Here is a 21,690-nt window from a genome sequence, read left to right as displayed (position 1 = left end):
GGAAAAAGTCACAAAATTATTTTTAGTCCTAAGTAAAGAGTATTCCATAGCTCCTGTATGGAAACATAAATTATAATTACCCTATAAGATAACATGGGAAGATACATCTTGTAAAGTAAGAGTAAATGTTAATTTACAAGATTTTTGCTTATTCCCATACTAGCCATATGAAGACAGAATGATGCACAAGCGTCCAGCATGCTTTAGTGACCTGTATTTGAGAGACATTTGAATAAATCACTAGAAAAGACTAATAGTAAATTTGTCGTATGCTATTCACTTTGGGAATTTCCTATTTTATTCTAGTTTCCTGTATTCAGATTGGATGAAGAATTGATTATGCAGAATGTAAGAATGAGTATATTGAAAAAGACAGGTAGCAGACTGTACAAATAATTTAATTAAATTGCAGGAATGTTCCATTTCAGGTTCTCTGCAAGGTAGCATTTTGGATCAGTTCTGAAGTAGCTTCCTGTGTGCACTTGTGGCAACTGTCCATGAGCAGAAGAAAACTTGATATTTTTGAATGATCACAATTGTTAACTGTGGACTAATGTGTAATTATTAGTAGCTGCATTTCCCAGTAAACATGGTGGTCTTTTTTTCCCATTTGTGTATTTTCTGCCATATGATGCAGAAGTTCTGATTCAGATCATCATCAGCATTGTGATTCCATGTACAGAAAGTGACAACAACAGGAATTGTACTGCCGAAGAAATGTGCTGCGCTGGGTTTCATGTGCAGCCACTTGCTCCTTTAACCTTACGTCCTGGAAAACAATGTACCAGCAACCAATTCTCACCTCATCAGTGCCAGTCCAGGAAATTCCTAACTCTGAAGCTATCCAAGAGTATAACTGATTAAAAAAAAAAAAAAGAAAAAAGAAAAAAAAGAAAAAAAAGAAAATATCATAATTGAACTCGAAAGAGCCATTAAAAGTTAGTGGTGATGGTGATGAGCCTGAGTCTGTTAAACAAAGTACTGCAGTATAAGTTGCCTTACTTTAGTGAGCTATGGTGTGCCAGATGCCTGAGGTTACCATTTTCTTTGTACAAAATTGCTAAACTTAAAAACTGTCTACTTCTGACACATGTGATGCCGTGAGTGACACCGCCTCCCCCCCCCCCCCCCCCCCCCCCGCCAAAGCAGAACTCCAAGCCACTTTAGGGTAGGGTAAGATAAAAAGTAAAGGTCCTTTAATATCACAGGCCTACAGCCCACCTGAATACATGATGACATGCATGTGTCCCCAGTTCTAGTTTCCATGACTTTTATAATAAGATCCCTCCAATCATTGCTTTACACATTTCTCAGTCCAGCCCCAGTCCTACCCCTGGTCCAACCCCCGGAATTGGGTCTGGGGTTGTCAAGACCCTCTGTCTTCATCAGCTCCTCTTCCTCGGGCACACAAAGGTCCTTTGGAGTTCATCCAGTTCTGACTTCTGGGTCGCTCTGACCTGTGTTTATGTTTTGTTCTGTTTTGTTATGTTTTGTTCTTTCAGCTCTACCTTGGAAAGGAGTCTAAACAAGATTAATTAACTAAAGGAATATTGTATCTAATGTCAAATTTAATCTAAGCACTATATACTGCTTCATAAATGAATTTAGGAAAGCTCTCCAGACTTTACAGTTCCATGAAGGCAGATCCCCAAAGATACAGTAGTTTAACCCCCAGGAACTTTGTAGATACATCTAGATAGTAGCTGTACTTTGTAGATATATCTACTTATTTTTATCACAGTTATGTCAAAGCAGCCCAAGAGCACTTTGCCATTCTCCAGAAATATACCATAGACCTAACATCTGCATCCTCCCTTTTCCACAGTGTCCCAAGCATTATCCCTGAGATGCTCTCACCATGTATCTTCTGCATGTCTAAGGCTCCTCATCCTCATATCCTAAACTGACCAAGTGACCGTACTCTCCTCACCCCTGCTCAACCTCCTTCCTGTCAGCAGAAAGTCCATATGAAAGGACAGATAAGAAGACCCTCTAGTTTAAAGAACTGATTAGATCATTTTCCTCTATGTGTTTTTAAATTAAGATCTGAAAACTGGAAGGTTGCATGGTTCATTTAGAGTATTTTTAGTGTACAATAACCGCGTTTGATTTTGGCAAATCAGTCCCTTCACTTTTTCTTACCAAAGTTATGACGACTTACATCCTAGGCAGCTTTCATCAAGTTACTTATCTTTCAAATATCAAGTCAGAATTTGTCTGCTATGTTGTTAATTTTATGCCAAATTTGTACCTGTTATGAGTAATTTAGTGTCAGTGTATTTAGAACAATACATAAAATTAATAGATTTTATAGAATTACATTATGAAAATACTGAACTAATGAGATGTGCTCTAATAAAAACAGTGATTAGGCTTTTGGAAATAAAACACAAAAAGTGGACCTATAAGGTGACATATCAAAAGATCATATTTACATGAGGGACATGAGGGAGAGCCAAGAGCAGGGTATGCAGAGACTGCAAGGCCTTTTGAGTGGGAAAATGGTTATGAAATGGAAGAATGTGAGGTGAAGAGAGATCACAGAGGACTGGCACAAGGGTGAATGATTACTGATTAGGTTTTATTTGTTCTTTCTATGACCTAAGTAATGCAAAAGCAGTGCATATGGGCTGGAAACTCTCTTGGTCTCTATGTTCTGCATCAGTGTATACCATAAGAAATTAAGTCATTTGAAAGATAGTTAATTTTTTTTTAAATACATTTATATGGAAAAGTCTGACATTTCTTGAATTAAATATATGTATGGAATCAGAGTGCACTGAATAAGCCTTTTTATTGTGTCTTCCTTTTCCCTCTTCTTGAGGGATATTTCTTGACATTGATATGAAAAGAATGACCTTAGGTAGTTTGTGATTGTTGTTTTCAAATATCCTTTTGGTATCTTTTTCTATGAATGTGATGGATATTTTGTATAACGATCTCTCACAGGCTTATTCAGGGGCATTAAGGTGTAATAATATAATTTTGTAGCCCATCTGTAAGTAGTGGTAAGGCTTTGAGATAAATACGTCTTACTTAGGTAGTAGTTTTTCAGATGGTTCAGTTAATAAGACAACTTTTTGCCACACAGAAGGTGGAAGGAAGTCTATAAACAACCCCTGCTCCTGTTCCACTCTTTGTACTGGCACAGGTTTTCATCAGGGAAAAGTTTCACCTCTCTAAGCTGACAGAAAAATAATCCAGAAATCAGAAATTGAATAGATTTCCACTCTCTTTAGCTTTAACAGCTAGCTAAGAAGTCAGACAAGCACAAAACATGTTGCAGGAAAGCTGAGAGGGGAAATGACACTGCCCAGCTGCCAAGTGTGACTTAGAGAAAGGATGAGAGGACCACCTTCCCAAGGGAGAGGTTCTTATACAGGATCTGTGGTCTCATCAGTTGGGAAGAGATTTTCTTGACCTTTGCACAGACTTCCTAATACCTTGTAGGACTGTTGTGAGGTCTGAATCTCATTTGCAGATGTACCTGCGCAAGTAAAGTGGCAGATTTTGCTCCCATTTAAAGTATAAATCACAAGAAATGTACCCAAAATATGGGACAGTAAGGGTGTTTGAGGTCAGATATTCCAATGTGTTGTCTACAGCCGGACCAGAACAGATGAAATGTGCTTGTCACCTCCTTACTCTTCAAACTTTGTCACACAGGCATAGTACTTCAATTTAAATGTGGACATTTCTTGCTGATCTTTTTACAACCCCTTTTCCTTCTCTTTTCTTCCACTTGCTGTTTCATATCACTAGTCCACACTCAGCTTGTGACTGAGAAAGATTTATTGGCTGCCACACCTGACATGGTCTATGTATTTTATTCTGCTCAGCCAGACATCTGAAAACAGATTCATAATAGATTGCATCGGAAGTGCCATTATAAAGCATATTTGATAGGTGTGAGAAGCAGGCATTCACTCGGTATAATTAACAGTGCTGGAAGCATTAAAAATGCATAACATGAATTGCATAATTGCTCTGTAACATCGTTTGTGTCCTAAGGTGGAGAGTCAGCTGCATATGATAGGGCTATTTAGTGCTGGAGGCTGTTGTTATTCTGTATTAATATTTAAGAACTGCACAGAACATGCCAGCAGGTTTGTGGCTCTGTCATTCCAGGCTCCGAGCAAATATGTGAATCTTACCTCTTCTGTCTGAAATTACTTCTTTTGACTTAGAAATATGTAGATTTTTACATCATGTTGGGCTTTAAAATATGAAAGAAAGCAGACCATTTTTCAAGAGCTCTGCCTTTATTTCTAACTGTACTTCTTTTCTTCTTTGAAAGAAGCATCATTATATTAATTAACTTTTAAAAATAAAGTTGCCTGACCATATGTCTCATGGTGTAATTCTTTTTCCCCCCAGATTTGCAGTGGAAAGGGAACTTGCTTTTCTATCTGTAACCAATCTTCTTTTAGTGCTGTAATCCAGTGTCTAGCTATGAATATAGACTTTAAGAACAATAAAAAAATCTATCTGCAGAAGGAACGTTTTATGTGTAGATGTGTATAACACTGACATAATTCACATTCTTTAGGTATATCAATGCATTCTTTCTTCTTTTATAGGTTTCCTAAAAACTGTCTAATTTAGTCTAAAATGTTTTGTTACCAAAGACAGGAGTTTTAAGGGAATGAGTACAAAACCATGATTTGATTTAAGGACATTCATCTTTTACATTGCCAGTTTATCTCCTGCTCTGTGAAGATGTTTTAAATGTAGCTTACAAGACAGGTATGGATTTTTGTAGGCATCACAGATAATATTTCAAAATGTTAGAGTTTTTCCATCCTTGCTTTTTGCAATTTTTATAATTAAATTATTCAGCCATCTCTGAAGGTCTTATTCGTAAAACTGCTTGTTTGGTTTGTTTCCCTTGTATTACAAGATTCTTGCAGTCATTTTCCAGGTCTCTGGCATGTCTAGGATTTTGAGCAAGGAACGGAAAAAGAACCTGATAGCAGTCATGTACTCCTTTGCTTCTCCCATGAGTTTACTTATGAGCATCCATACTGTTAGTTCAGTTTCAGTAGAAACCTGTGAGAATTAGAGAACTGTGTTGCCTCAGAATTTTATCTATATGGAGCATGCACCATCTCCTCACAGAACCATTCTGTATGTGGAATGCATATTTGCCATTTTCACAATAAAAAATCCCAGTCTCATCCCGGATTTACTGATCAGAATTTTCCCAGAACATTCCACCTTTGCTCCTAGTCTTGCATCTGCAGATCCCAAAGAGCAACTTTGTGTGCTCAGAGGATATAAAAGAGAAAGGAACGCAGCAGGGGAGGGGCAGAGCCTGCCACGTTTACAACAGCATCAGAAAATGAAGGATAAAGATTTAAAAATACAGTTTGTTGTCAAACCTGTTTGACATTTATTCATCTTTAAGTGCTTGACTTTACAAACTAAAATTACTTGGTCTCACTGCATTTCTAAAGGGCATAATTCAGCTCATAATTATCTCCACATTGGCATAAACAATTACAAATAATTGATTTCATCAGGGAAAGCATGCAAGGTAGTATTAGAGGGACATAGCTTGAATTGCTTCAGTTCTCAGAAGGCAGGGGTCCATGAAGGACAGCCAGCACTTGCGTTATCCATGCTGCCCCAGTTTTGTTGAAGCATATAGAACTTGACTTTCGGGGCCTTGCTATTTGGCCTTCACATTTTGAACCCGGACTGTGTGATGCAAATTCATCTTCAGTTTGACTGGTAATTAAAAAGTGATTAATTTGAAACTCTGTTCTGTTTTCAGAGGAAGGAAACAAAGGTTATGGACCTGTTTTTGAGGAACAACCAATTGATACCATTTATCCAGAAGAATCTTCAGATGGACAAGTTTCAATGAACTGCAGAGCTCGAGCAATTCCTTTTCCTACTTACAGGTAATCTCTCTTACTTTGATTTTCAGGTCTTGCATATTTGACTGAGCAAGTTTTTCAGATTCTGTTATTAAATGATTGTCTTAAGAGGTTGGCACAAAGTCTTTAAGGCAGGAAAAGATGGGCAGATTTGCAAGTTTTAAGTAAGACTCAACCTTACTTCAATTTGCCAAAATGTCTAGACAGTGTTTAAAACAGTATATTTCTGTTGGGTTAAATGTTTTCAGCTTTTGAAAGGAATATGGATTCAGATGTTTAAAAAACCCCAAAACCCAAAAAACTTAATTAAGAGGCTAAGGCTTCCAACTAAGGCTAAGAATGACTGAGGATCGTGTCCTTGTTCTTCTTCTGTTTTCATAACTGCCTGTGTATCCTATTTTGCTAAAAAGAAGAAGGATTGGCTGTAGAACCTGCATATGCTACATCCCACATTGCTTTTGCATCTGTGTTGTAGAGCAATGCTCAGGAATGTGTCAGTTATGCTACTGAAGACGTGTAAAGGAGAGATTCACACAATACATCTTTCACAGCAATTACATTATTGTAGAGATCTATTCTGCTTTGTTGTGCATCCATACGAGTTCCTTGGCCATTATCTGCTCATTAGGTGAAAGGAAATGTACTTGAGATTATCACTGTTAAGGCTGTGTCTAAATTACAGCCTGGTCATAGGCAGAAAACTGCTGTCATTGTACGAAGGACAGACACAATTTCTTAAGAAAAGAGATTCATTTCAGTAAATTATCCCATGACTAGTCCCCAGCAATCACTTATGTGTGTTCCCAGACACTGGTTTCTAGAACAGAAAAAGTAGTTGAGTCTGCCACCTATTCTTAAAAATCTGTTACATTATAGTGGTCAGCTATGGTATGCTTCCATCAAAACAGCTTAGTCTTCATTGCCTTTTCTAAAGATACTCTTAACAGGTGGTCTGCCTATACAGAACAACCTGTGAATAGAGCATTTGAGTATGATCCCTGGTACATGGCATTTTGCTGTTGCACTTACTTGCTCTTGCTGTGCTTGGAAAGGACTGGAAGTGTGGAAAGATCAAATATGCTTACATTTGGTACCTTTCTGACATACTTCCCCATCTCCTGTCTGCATATTTGCAAATATACCATCTGTAGAGTGATTACAGCCTCTACATAAATTTTAGTGTTCTTTATCTTTTTGGGCTGTGCAAAATCTGAACTAGTAAAGTAATTCTCAAAGAATTACATCACATCTCCAGAGATTTTCATTCTAGGAACAAATCTGCCAATTAGCTGATGTGAAGATAGTTGCAATACAGAATAAGGCCACTTTCCCTGTTTCCTGATATCATTATTTTTAGTATACTTCAGTACGTTATCTTCATTTCTGTGCCCTCTAAGAGTTATTGAGCCAAAATTCTCCTACCTCAGAGCTAAGTAAGTCCTTCCTGCTGTTTTTTATTGCAGCATAAGCTGTCCTCAGGACACTTATTCCTAGGTATTTCTGAACAGAGGATTTACTATTTGTATCACAGACATGTCTCACAGGAGTGAAGCGATACCTTTAAAATTCAATAAGATCATAATTCTATTTACTGCACCTTAAAGATCCTGCTATTTCGTTAAGACTTTATCTTTTTTGTTCATGCCACTCTTACTGTTTTTTTCTTTCCATGACAACGCCAAGTTCCACTTCCAAACTAGAATTCTGTAGATTTCGGTGTATTTTCAATAATGCAGGAACATACTAATGCCTGTCTTTGCCTTGAGACAAAAAAAAAAATATTTCTACTGAAATAATCTTGGGATTTTTAAGTGTATTTAAGTTGCAACTTTCCTGTTTGTGCTTAGGAACTGTGCAGTGTCTCTCCAAGAAGATTATGGGCTCCCCCTTGTGGACACAGTAATAAATATAAATCCAAATAATGAATACTCGTTCTAACTCCGTGTATTTTAACTTTATTAAAATCAGTAGAAACCGGTTAGGGCCATATCAGGGCCACGAGTTTCTGTCTAAGTCCCTCAAGTGAAAGTTGCAGTAACTCTATTAAGTGGCTGTGGGGTTTTACAGTTATTAAGGGAAGACTGTTCAACAATTTCCTGAGTGTAGTAAGTAGGTTTCGAATCAAGTGTGCCACAGTTTTTGCACTGACTTTGCTGACACGTTAGGTCTTGCAAAACATCTTCATTTCCTGCAGCAGGTTTACAAAAATCTCTTCAAAATTTCATTAGCCCATACTTTAAAGGTGCAAAGGGATTTTATTTTTATCTAGTTTGGCTTTAAATAAATATTTGAGAATGTATTTAAAATTCTCATGCTGATTCACAGCCAGCTCAAGCATCTCTTACTGCTTGGTCAGCAATCATGTTTTAACCTATATCACATCTCCAAGAATGCAGAACTTCAAATCTGTGCCTTTTGCTGAAGAAAAATGTAGAAGTACATTAATAACTTCTTGTGTAGTTTATCAGAATTTATGAGTTATTTTTTACATCATATTTCTTACCAGGTTGCTTTTTATGGACAAATCTTACATCTGGCTTTTCTTTTTTAATAGGTGGAAACTCAACAACTGGGATATTGATTTAACAAAGGATCGCTACAGTATGGTGGGAGGCAGACTTGTTATCAATAATCCAGAGAAATCGAGGGATACTGGAAAATATGTCTGTGTAGTGTCAAATATCTTTGGAACTGTCAGAAGCAGTGAAGCCACTCTGAATTTTGGATGTAAGACAATGTTTACGTCAAAGCATAGAAAAATTGTGGTTAGCTTGAAATGCTCAATATTTTACACTGCAGTGTCTTCTGCTTATGTGTGCTATAGATATATTACTCTGTAAAAACAATATCATATGTGTCTTAGTCTTCAGAGATCAACACAAAATAAATTTTGTAAGCATTTTATGTTCTTTAGCATTCAGCTGACATGACATCCTTCATACAGTGAGTTACTGTTACATTATTAATTAAAGAGACTCATGGAGCCAGATCTTCAGAGAATAATGTCCAGACTCTTTTAAAATCACGCTAGAACCTGAGGGGGAATAGTCACTGAACAAAGACACGAGTGAGGGCACATGGTGATGAGGTGCTGCTGCAGTGCCAACACAATTGGAAGGCATGGCATTTGCTAGTAGAGAGTGGTCCCTGGGCTCCAGTGAAGACCCTGCTGAGGGTTATTTCTATCAACTTCTGACAATCACGAGCTAGTCTTGTGAATGCATGCATATATACAGACTTGCACCATCAACAAACACATTGTAAAATGCATTGTAAAAAAATGATGTACTACATGAAGAGTAATGTAAAATTGTACTGACAGAAGATGGTGTTTGGGATTTTTATTTTACTTTGCCTTAAGTTGCTTTTTTCCCTGGCAGAAGGCAAAAAAAGGAATCAAAAAAAAAAAAAAAAGGAATCCACTCTTTCTGGTGTTCATTCACAAATACTTGGGTGCCCTGACACTAAGTGATTAATGCTCCTCTTGTCTTTCACCAGCTCCTGTGGGCAGAATTCACTCCTTGCTGTATAAGATCAGACATGAAGTGAAAAGTTCTGTTTTCTGATAGTAGTAGACTATGGACCACATGTATTAGGGAAATTTAGAGGCTATAATGAGCTGATGGATCTAACTAGTCAGTCTGTATTTATCCAGTGGATTTTCTAGGAAAAAAATTTGCAAGCCAGATTGTTCCATCCTTGTAGAGGAAAAAGCATTAAAAACCGGTTTACAGGATATTTATTTATACCTAAAGCAGGCTTCGGTGGTGTCAGTCCTGAATAACCAGTAGTATCAAGAAAAAAAAATGCATGTAACAGATGAAAAAAGTAGAATCAAAACAATCTGAGGCATATTTTCTGCCTACCAGCTCACTGACTACATAAGCTGAATGTTGGTAGTGTACTGAATAATTATACTGAACAGAACCCAAATATATATTATTTTTCAAAGGGTTTATGGTTTAATTTCAGATTGGGCAAGAGTGAAAAGAAGCGGTATAGTGCACTTATTGATGTAGCTGATGTTACTCACACAGCTGTTGTCTTATCTCTGCAGATACCATTACTGTTCTCCCACAGTCTGTGGGATAAGAGACTTGTTTCTTTATTCTTTTACAATAGTCCTGTCTCCCTGCTCCATGGAAGTTGATTTAAAGAGAATCATCTAAGGTTTCACCTGGGATGTAAGTCACTTCTGTCCCAAACCTCTGGCACTAAAGATGTGTCTGAGCTAACTCCTTGCCAGTCCTTGGCTCCTGGAGTTGTCAGAGAGAGCAGCCAGATTATTTTAGAGAAGCCACTTTAAGTTACAGTGAAGAATTAAAACTTTCATTTTGGGGAAACCTTTTGAAAAATAACCTAAAATCCTTTTCCTTTCTCTTCCTGGGATTCCTTCTTCCAATGTAGCTCACCTGGATACTCCTAGGGATGCAATCTGCACCACTTTTTTTTTTGTCCTGGCACTTTCAATTATGATGACAAAAATGTTGTAACAAATTTTTTATTTGATAATGGCAAATAAGAAAAACTGGCATTAGGGGTCCACAAGTATCTGTCTGTTGTGTTTCTGTATTACTCTCTACAGGACTGGAAGAAACGATAATAATGATAATGATGATAATAATAATAATATTGTAATGAAAAACCCAATTCTCTTCCACTTGCTTTTTTAAAACTAGATCTGGATCCCTTTCCACCTGAGGAACGTTATGAGGTTAAAGTGCGAGAAGGTGTTGGAGCAGTGCTTCTTTGTGAGCCCCCTTACCACTACCCAGGTAATTCAGCTGAAAGTCCTTAATTATTAATGTCTTAAAAGGCAAATAAATATTTATTCTGCAAGTTTCCTTTAAAATTACTTAAACAGTAACTTTTATGCAGCTTGAGCATCAGACATTTAGGTTAGGTTTCCATTTTGAATATATGCTTGTTGTTGACCATATGTAAAGAATACGGTTGAATTTGAAAATAGGTTTTGAGTACAAATAAAATTACTCAGGGTAATCTGGATAAAGGAGAGGAGACTTGGCCAACCAATCAGAAGACAGGAGTACATATCATTCTGTCACTGTGTCATCCCATACTTTCTGCTGGTCTTGGACAGGGCCCAGCTTCATTGTGCCTAATGAAGTCACCTCAGCTGTTATGATTATGGCTCCTGTTAAAATCATGAAACAGCAGTAGGCACCCCCAGAGAGCCAGAGATGAAGTGATTTATGCCCTGGAAGTGCCTTTTTCTCATCAGTAGCTACTGAAGAGCTCTGCAGGGATTATGCCCATGAACTGAAGTATGTGCAGTTCCATCATGAGGGCTGAATTTAGCTGTTAGCATCTCTTGGTCCTTGTAAAATGGGATAATGCTTTAGTTTTCAAGAACTGAGACATATTGCTAGTTAAAATACTCTAATTTGCCTAAATCAGGAGACTGGTGAGGACTTCCCAGCTTCTGAATTGTGTGAGATCAGGACTCAGCTGCCTGTCTCCTCCCATCCTACTCCAGTGGGATGGTAGTCTCCAAGGGGAGCTGTGCATGCTGTAGCCAGGTCCCCAGTAAGCTGCACTCATGGCAGCAGTACCCCAGTATTCAGTGTGGACAGGGGTGAGCTGGCTACTGAGACATGTATAAATCTTTCTCACGTAGCTGCCTCTCAAAAAAAAGATTTTAAGCTAGAAATCAAAGTGAAGTGATTTATATGCAGACAGTATTCGTGATTTGAAGAGCTGAGAGTGTTCGTTTTTAATATTGACTAGAAAATGTTTTCCTACAGATGATCTCAGTTATCGCTGGCTTCTAAATGAGTTCCCAGTGTTCATTGCTTTGGACAAACGGCGATTTGTGTCACAGACGAACGGCAATCTCTACATTGCAAATGTAGAAGCATCAGATAAGGGCAATTATTCATGTTTTGTCTCCAGCCCTTCAATAACAAAGAGTGTATTCAGTAAATTTATTCCGCTTATTCCGCAATCCGATCGTAAGTATTTATTGGAAATACATGCAGTGCTTTAACTGTTTGTATTATAATTTTGATAATTCATAACTACTTTCATCTCTGTAAGGAGAATTACGTGACAAGTTATAATGGCTACTACGCAACATTACTTGGTGTTCCAGATGCTGAGGTCCAAATCATTCCCATCTACAGTGAAAACTCTGTGAAGGAAATCTGCATTGATACATTCACAAATTTCCTTTTAAATCACTGAGAACAGTTCTTACCCCTTTCCCTCTTCTCATCTCTTTTATTTGATAAGCCCCTGTACTCATCCAAAAATCTTAAATACCTCCTGTAGTCTTGACGTGGGTTCAAAGGGGTATGACTGTAAAGCAGAAACTTTATGTAAAAGCTGATGAACTGCTTCAGGAATTACCTTTTTTCCCCAGGCAATCCCCCATGAAAATGGAAAATCCTTTTCCCCTGCCTCTCCAATGGTGGCCTAAGGGCTTGTGTATCATGGTCAATTCCCTAATGCATAAACCACGTGTTACTAGATTCTTCGCCACCATTTTTTTGTGAGAACTGCGTGTTTTCCAAATACTAAACAAGTTCACTTTTGCCACTTCAGACTGTCAGTCACTGAAATCTCATAAACTGATAATCAGTATTTCGGTGACCTTTTTATCTGTTAAATTTCCCATATTGCAGTGTAGAACTGTGACTGAATTTGAGTAATTATAAATTAGTGATCTTTATGCAAATTTTCCATGGCCAATATTCACACTGCAATCTTCATCTAGAAGAACTGGTAGAGGAGTTTTACAGGGACAACCACGAGGTAGATTTGATTACATTTACATCCTTGTAGCCTCATTAAGATGTAGATTTGTGTGCTCTAGCTCCTTCATACCCTTACTGAGATAAAATAGAGTTTAAATTCAAATTAATTCTAAATATTCCATCCAGTAAAAGAATCTGTGGAAAATAGAGACTCAGGTTTTTGTCTACCCACAAACATGGTATATCATTGCACTTCAAGTGGAATTAAAAATTCTGTAAAAAATGTTAGACATTGTCATCCAGAGAAAGATAACTAGTTGCTGAGTAAAACAATTATGCCTTACTAGTAAAAGTTCACTGCTTAGTCAGACTTTGTGGATGGCCAGGTTGTTTATTCACTGTAAAGAAGAATTTTGTCTGGAATTTTAAGAACTGTTTTCTTGAACTGTGGAAATTTTAGTAGCTGTATAACTTTCTGCCGTGCCTTTTCTGAGAATCTTTTTTTCATGTTAGGAGCAAAAGTATATCCTGCTGATATCAAGGTGAAGTTCAAGGACACGCTTGCTCTCCTGGGGCAAAATGTGACACTGGAGTGCTTTGCTCTTGGAAAGTAAGTGTGTTTTAAAGTTATTGTAGAGCACTGTTTGCTGTCATACTTCAGGGAATGAAAATACATGTTTGATGATCAAATGCTCTTTTTGTAGTCTGCAATTTAACAGCCAGTTCTTGAACATGCTGATTTGTACTTTACTGTACCTTTTCAAGTCCGGTTCCTGAACTGAGATGGAGTAAATACCTTGAACCCATGCCAGCCACTGCTGAGATAAGCATGTCTGGTGCAGTTCTTAAGATCTTCAACATTCAATATGAAGATGAAGGACTTTATGAATGTGAAGCAGAAAACTATAAAGGAAAAGATAAACATCAAGCAAGAGTTTATGTACAAGGTAGGAGGAACAATTTTATTCCTGATGATGTATGTTGCTTTTATCTTATGTTGGAAATATATGCATTTTCACACTTGATGTCAGTATTGATTCATACCATCATCCTCACACGCTGCTGTTCAAGTTAATAGAGCAAAATCAAAATTCACGCATTAAAGGCCAGACAGAACATTTGTGGGATAATTGAATGAATACTCAATTTGTCTGGTTATAATAGCTGGTATATACACCTTGACAGTTCTGTGTGTTATTAATATAATTATGCATAGTGGAAATTAAATCAATTTAGAGTACTTGAAGTGAAAAGAAATTCCTGGAAGAAAAAGAGACCATTAGGTTTGTTACACTTTCTTGTTTTCTCATTTTGTTTGTGTTTTCTGCCTTAGCTCTCTCTCTTATTAGCTATACTCAGTTCTTCATTCTTCTACCCTCTGCCACTTCCCTTTATGCATTTGTTAAATTAGGTAACCAAAAAATTGTATCTTACTGCTCAAAGTGGAGTCGCCCTAAGTAACTGGACTCCTTGACTGTGACATGAAAAGGATACATGTAAAATCTGAATCATCTTCAGAAGATTTCTGTCTCTTTTCACTGACAGTACTGAAGATCTTCTGAGTTAAGATCCTCAGTTAAGTGCTAGAATTTCAGTGAGATAAATTCAAAATTAGTGTGGGACGGTTGTTACTGTTATAATAAGTTAAGCTAATAAATAGGTTTGTTTGCTTAGCAAAAGCAAAATGCTGGACTGTTTTCAATATTAAATATCCTCTCTGGATCCCGTACATACATGGAATTGCACAATTTCATGTCATTTAACTATCACTTTTATGCTGTTGGTGCGTGATTTCCGCATTGTATAATCTACAGATCAGTATAAGTGGCAGTATCTTCTGTCTTTGGTCATTCAGGAACCACTGTGTCAATTCCATATTTTCTTCTTATAAAAATAGTTTTAAGTTACTTTGAGTCTATATTGTAAGACAAAAACTTGTTCATTCTCTGTTGTATATTGCTGAGTTACCATTATTACTTTGTGTTTCCTATTTAAGTATTATGGAAAAAGCAGTGGAATTAATACAATATAATTCTCATTAAATATGTATGTTCTATATTAACAATGCATTATGTATTTTATTCCTCAGCTGCTCCCGAGTGGGTAGAACATATCAATGACACAGAGAAGGATATAGGCAGTGACCTGTACTGGCCTTGTGTAGCTACAGGCAAGCCTATTCCAACAATTAGGTGGTTGAAGAATGGTGCCTCGGTAAGTATTTTGGTATAGATAATGAGATTGATTGCTCAGCTGATCGAAATGATTTTTGAATCATGCATTATTTAAAAGGTTAAAAGAAAATTAATTATAATGATGCAAATATTTGCTGATTACATTTGCATTAGGCATAAAAATCTATTTTTTAAAGTTTTATCTCAATTTTCTCTTATATCTTCAGGTTATTTAGTATACATCTTTGAATTACGTACTTAGGTTTTCACCATATGTTTGGGAGGTGGATATCTCTTTTTTCCCCAGGGCTGTTTAAGTAAATGCTCTTTTCTCTTACCTGGATAAAAAAATGTCTATCAACTTTGTTTGAAAATTAATCCTTTTTACCAAGTTAAAATTGAGTGTGTCTTTAAAAGACAAAATGGAGTCAGTGGAGGTATGAGAAGATTATTAAATTATCAATAGTGTTTCTATATCCTGTATTATTCACATTTTTCTAGACACAGAATGCTTCAAATGTTTAATTGATGTGCATTTTAAAGGAGTATTGTTTGATAATTTCATTCTGTTATATTGGATATTTGGTTTACATGATACAGATTTTCTGTCATAGAATCACAGAATCACACAGTGGTTTGGGTAGAAAGCATCCTTGAAGATCAGCTAGTTCCAACCTCCCTGCCATGGGCAGGGTCGCCTTTCACTAAACCAGGTTGCTCAGAGCTCCATCCAGCCTAGCCTTGAACAGTTCCAGGGCTGGGACATTCACAACTTCTCTGGCCAAAATTTGTCCAGGCATTTCAACAATTTACTTAAAGTCTATTGCTTATACTTTATAAAAAGCCATTAAAACCCAAAGAGATTATAAAAGAGCACAGTGTAGTGCTGCATCTCTTGAGCTGTGGGGACTCTGATCTTGGCAAGCAAACAAAAAAAAGACAATGAGGCAGCTTGTTCACAGTCTATTTTGAGGAAAATGTGTGAGATTGGAGCGAGAACAGGGATATCACCATATGGAGATGTCTTAAACCTGGAAAAACCTAGCTTCAGTAGTTATTGCAAACAAATAATATAGCAAGCGAGTTACTTGATGGTCCCCACCGAACTTGGATTTCACTGGCAAAATCTGCATACTGGATTGCAGAAAGCAGTGTATAATTCTCTAGTAGTACACCCAAAGATTTTGCTGTGTGCTAATACAACGTTAAGATCATGTCCAAATGCCAGATGGCAAAAATTTGTTAATTGCCTTGAAAATATAGCTTGTTTCTAAATCAGATAATTTTTAGTTAGGTAATTCATTAGCACGAAACAAAGATTCCTTTTTTATATAAAGCAGTCAGGAAATATTTTTCCTTTAATCTGTTCTTTTTCAGAACTCCAATGTACTTACAAACAAGGCTTAAAGCTTTTCAGTTTGATTTTCACAAGAAAACAGAGTTTATTAACATGATCTTTCAAAAGCGGATTGACATCTATTCCTAATTTACAAAATATCCCATCACACTTTGCAATTTTGTACACAGTTTTTAAAAATCAATTAAGTACCTTATTTTGATTTATTGTTTTTTTATTTTTTATATTAAAACAAAGTATATATAATTCAGAAAAACTCCTACCTCGTTTGGATTTGGTTTGACATTTTGCTGTTCTGAAACAATGTACGTACAATAGAAAATACCAAATAGTGATCATGGTGTAACAAAGCTTATGTACATAAAATTAATTCAATTCCTTGTTTCTTATTTCTGACTCAGTACTGTTTGCATTGGTATGATATCAGGGGACTGAAGAGTAAATTTGTGTACTGCCACTCATCTAGGACTTTTCCAGAAAAATATTGAATGACACTGAACCTGAAGAAGGTGAACACAATGTCACTGAAAAAAAAGAAAAGAAAAATAAAAGTTAGAATGTGAATGGGTGTGAATTCTTGAACATATGTAGTCTATATTAATATCTTACTGTTTTATTGATTCTGTATTTTAGTTCCGGAAGGGTGAACTAAGAATGCAAAGTCTAACCTTTGACGATGCCGGCATGTACCAGTGTATAGCAGAAAACAAGCATGGAATTATTTATGCAAATGCTGAACTGAAGATTGTGGGTCAGTGGGATTATTTCTCTATTTAATATTTCAGGATTCAGTAATATAGTAGTCATATTTGCAAGTATTGCTTGGTAACAGATTTCTATGACAGTAAAGCTAAGAATCCTCCCTCAGTCTAGGTGGGGTTTATTTGAGCTCTCTAGCTGAGGTTTGGCGCTAACTTCAGGAGTAGTAACAAACTTATGGGGCATGTTTACTGTCTTATTTCTGATGTTTGCCTACTGATTTTATCCCTCAGAGAAACTGATAGTGCGGAAATTATATGAAGCACGTAGACTTGCTGCCTATACTTGCAAGCTTGCAAAACTGGTTGAGCATTTTCTTTTTTTGCTCACCTGTGCTTACTCTTCTGTGGGGCAAAATCTGCCTTATCAGAAACCATATTGTCAGGCACTCGGCCTTTGAAGCTCTTCCTCTTTCCCTTTGCTTTTGCCTTCTGCATCCCATTATAGCAATGTTTGTGTGCAATAGATCTCTGCCATTTGGTGGCTGGATTTTGTTATTAATCCATTGTGTCCTCCTAAGGAGCACCCTATTGAAATTTTGACTTTCAGATCCAGGGTGATCAGCCTTAAAACATATTCTGACGTTTTTACCAATGTCATTAGAGCAGTTGCACTGGCCGTATGACAGGGTTTTTCTAGATTGCCCTGCAGTACTTACCCTGGGTTCTTTCCATCTCACACTTGCCTTCAGACCTTCCCAAGAGCTAAACTACTCTTGGTTTTCTCAACCCTTTGCACAACAATATTCATCCTACACTACTCTTCCTTTACTATGTGCTTACTTCCAGCCCGGATTACACAAAATGACCTCTTTTTACATGCAAATTTTCAAAATTCACTGTTTCTAAAATGTGAATGTTTGCCAGAACTTTGCTCTGTACTTCTGTAATTAACTAACAGCCTTATTTCCTCAGGCTATGCACACACTTGCTGGCAAGATTAAAGATAGTATGCCCAGATGCAAATAATTAAAAGATTCTTTTCTTTTATTTGGTTTCAAATAAAGAGAAAATTGGTAAACAAAGATCTGACCTCAGAGACATAAGTGAGGTGCTTACTATTGTTATGTCTCATTACTCCTGTGCGTCTGAGAGTGCATATAAGGCCAGCTGGCCAAACAAAAAAAACATAAAGAAGGGCAGAACCTTAAAGTTGCTAGAGAGGGTTAAAACCCACTGAAAAGTAAACCCAGCTATTCTTTGGAAGTATGATTGAGTGAACAACTTGTTACAGAAATTCATCTCCAGGAATCTGAATTTTATTAGGACTGATCAAAAGGTCTTTTGAAAGGGAGGAACTTCCTATTGATTTCAGTGGACTTTGATCTTGTTATATTAAACTTAGATGGAAGTTTGAGAAAGAAACCTCTAGTGTAACACAGCACAGAACTACATAATGATTTTTCCTGTTTCTTTTAGATCCCCATCTACTTCGTAGTGTATCTGTGTATCATTAATGTTTTTCTCACTGGTCTAAATAATGGACATTTGTAAAAAATTCAGTAGTTCTGTCATTTATTGAATGTTGCAAGAAAATTTTCAGTAAAATCACTAAGAGCAATACTTGTGTTAATTTTTGCTTTCAGCTTCACCACCTACTTTTGAACTGAACCCTATGAAGAAGAAAATCCTAGCAGCTAAAGGGGGGCGTGTAATCATTGAATGCAAGCCTAAAGCTGCTCCTAAGCCAAAATTCTCCTGGAGCAAAGGAACAGAATTACTTGTAAATGGGAGCCGGTTAGTATTGACTGTTCAGTGAAAACTCCAAGCCTTAAAAATGTTGCCTTATGTTTCTATCTATCCTGTAGTTTTGTTCTTGCTTTTGCAGACTTCAGGGGCAGGAAAATAATATGCTGAAATGTTGCTAACAGTGTAGATCTCAATAGCTAGCAGGGTATCCAACTTTAACAAGTTGGGTGCTGGTTACATTTAAGAATTGAATTATATCATAAAACTCTTAAGAAAAATATCTAAAGTGAGTCCAAGTGCATAGAAGTACATTCTCTTGCTCCAACAATGTGAGACATCTGATCATGCCACAGTCTCTAAATATTTCTAGCTATACAAGTGTTTATAAATTCAGGAGTTAGATGTGAGCTTTCAAAAGATGTTTGTAGCTTGTACTACAGTTCCAGAAGCAGCATTGCTTTCTAATATTAAACCTGATTGCTCCTGATGTTTTTTTTGCACTTGACATAGCATACGTATCTGGGACGATGGGAGTCTGGAAATTATCAATGTCACAAAGCTGGATGAAGGTCGCTACACCTGTTTTGCAGAAAATAACCGCGGAAAAGCTAATAGCACTGGTGTTCTAGAAATGACAGGTAAGCCTCTGAATTGTGTTAATTTGTTTTGGCTAGATTCTCTTAATTCAAAATCCAGTGTTGCACTACTTTTGCAAGCTGTTCTTTTTTTTTTCTTTCTAATTTAATTGCTCGTTAACAATGAATTGATGCTTTTAAAGCATGTTGCTCAGTAGAGAGATGGTGTGTTTGCACCAATTCTAACACTGTATCTCTATCTTCATGTTGTTTTTTTTTTATAAGAGGTACTTTAAATTTACGTATTTTAATGTATTCCTTCAGTTTGTAGCTTAGCACTCGTGCTAGAATGGGATTCTGGGACCAGGATTCAGAGAAAGGGGGCTCCTAGTGACCTTCCTTTTTTATTTTTTGTCTTGTCTTGTTTTGTTTTGTGAGCAAGTTTGAGAGCGAATTGCTGTTAAAGCAATATGCATGAAATTTGTGAGATAAGGACATATAACCATATGATTGCACTACCTAATTCTCTTCCTTTATGAGTATTAATGTTTATTGGTTGAGTACTGATATCCTTAATTGTGTATTTTAATTCTGATGTCAAATAATTAAATAACTGTAGACTACAGACAGGAAAGACAATATTCTGTAACAGCTGTGTCTGTCAAGTACCACTGGTTGTTGGAGAGTCATTCATCAAATACATTTTTAATCTCTATTCCAGAAATTATGCTGTATGTGACAGTTCCGTGCCACAACAGTGATGCACTAATGTAAGAATTAATCTCTAGCATCAGAGCATATGAAAACAATTTTCTGGACGATGCATAACAAATGAATTGTAGAACTTTATTTTGATGTTTGCAGTTACTTTTTGTCATCTCCTGCTGTTTCATATGTCCTAACATTACCCTCAGGCATATAATAATTTTGAAAGTTTATGTAAATAAATATATCCAGCCCCTTAATAGTTATATCATACCTTCTAAAATCAGGAAGAACATTTGCAAATTATATTCACACAGAGAAGCACTTGAACTGTATGTTTCTAAACCTTATGAACTAGTATAAAGAAATTTTTAATTTTGAAAAATTGTGCTCTGATTCATCTAAAAATGAATGCCAAGAGAGTAAGACACCACAGCAAAAAGAGAAGGGTCAGATGACATGTTTCAAAACTATTTTCACATTGTGGACAAAGTGGACAATGATGAATATTGACAAAGAATGCTTTAAAAGTGGCAGTACCAAGCACATTGTGCGGCCCGTAAAACTTCTCAGACATGATTCCTGACTACAGGAAATTAAAGACTTAATTCTGAAGCTGACAGGTGTTGCAAAGTCTGATGTTTTTTCCCAGATGTTGTTCATTTCCTGCCACTGGGCCACTCTTTCAGCAGTGTTTTAGACTGGTAGAATATTTATATATACATTTAGAAAATCACTGATGGTAGGACCAAATGCTGAGCATGCAAGCACCACCACACTGGAATGAAGCAAGTATCCTAAGCATGTGTCTGTAGCTAAGACTTCGGAGATCAAATGTTAACTGGTTGCTCCAACGCATTATGGGATGCTCCATACTGCAAAAGCCAGTAGTTGTGCCATCCTCAGAATCTCAGTATTAGGCAGGTTTTAGATTACTAGAGTAGGATCTTGGGAAAGGTTTCCTTCTGAGGCAGATTGACAAAATATTCAGTTTTCCAGGAATATTTTCTTATTCTGTGTATGGTGGAATGCAATGTGCTCCTTGGAGCATGCTTGAACCTAGGTTTTAACTAGTAGCAATAGCTTTATCTTATGGATGCTGTCTTCCAGGTTTTCATACCCTACTCCCACTCTCATATTGATGGGACAGATATTATAAATAATGGTATAAGGAAGATACTCTGTGGCTTTTTGTTCTATGATAATAATTATAACAAAAGGAATGGGTCTCACCAATCCAGAACAGTTGCTAATTTGCCATGTGAGTTTGATGCAATTATCAAGACCTCTAGCAAGTGTCATGAGATCTCTGCCTTCTCTTTTATTTCTGTAATGATAAGGGCCATTCCTGGGGAATATACAGCTCTCTTCTTTTCCTTGTGTTGTTTTCCCTTTCTTTCCACATGTAGCTATTTGCACAGTTTTTTATGCATCCATTGTATTGTTCCTCACTACATAAATTAAGATCTCAGTCTCAGCAATGCCCTAATGAAAATCTGACTCAAGCTGAGAAGAACTTTCCATTCATTAAAGAGACAGGTTTTAAAACATAAAAAATACTATAATTGAAACAAGAAATGCAGCACAAGTCCTATAAGATTCATAATGTTTCTTGTTTCTACCTGAGGTATAGCCAATGAATAAAAATATTTTTTAATAGTAATGTCATTCAGAGACTGAAACAGCTAAATATAAGTCTAGGCATTTTAGTCATAAAAGGTTTTCTTTGTTCTCTTTACTTTGGTTCTTTGAAATGTAGCTGTATGAATAACCTGTTAACTCCAGTTTGAGGGAGTGGTTTAATGTACAGTCAAACAGTTATGGAGCTGAGCTT

General features: G+C 36.6%; 1 protein-coding gene across 1 annotated transcript in view; it reads left to right on the top strand.

Annotated features, from left to right (window-relative positions):
- Positions 1-21,690, top strand: part of CNTN1 (contactin 1) — a 223,267-nt gene that overhangs the window by 153,928 nt on the left and 47,649 nt on the right. The window contains exons 4-13 of the mRNA XM_071552378.1: positions 5,777-5,906; positions 8,437-8,609; positions 10,562-10,657; positions 11,648-11,854; positions 13,112-13,208; positions 13,364-13,545; positions 14,688-14,812; positions 16,763-16,880; positions 18,474-18,624; positions 19,087-19,214. Coding sequence (XP_071408479.1) covers positions 5,777-5,906; positions 8,437-8,609; positions 10,562-10,657; positions 11,648-11,854; positions 13,112-13,208; positions 13,364-13,545; positions 14,688-14,812; positions 16,763-16,880; positions 18,474-18,624; positions 19,087-19,214 — 1,407 coding nt within the window. The remainder of the gene's footprint in view (positions 1-5,776; positions 5,907-8,436; positions 8,610-10,561; positions 10,658-11,647; positions 11,855-13,111; positions 13,209-13,363; positions 13,546-14,687; positions 14,813-16,762; positions 16,881-18,473; positions 18,625-19,086; positions 19,215-21,690) is intronic.

Source organism: Pithys albifrons, chromosome 3 (genome assembly GCF_047495875.1).
Source record: "Pithys albifrons albifrons isolate INPA30051 chromosome 3, PitAlb_v1, whole genome shotgun sequence".
Classification (NCBI taxonomy): Eukaryota; Metazoa; Chordata; class Aves; order Passeriformes; family Thamnophilidae; genus Pithys; species Pithys albifrons.
The sequence above is the reverse complement of the archived record's forward strand: the minus strand, read 5'-3'. Positions and strand labels throughout refer to the sequence as shown.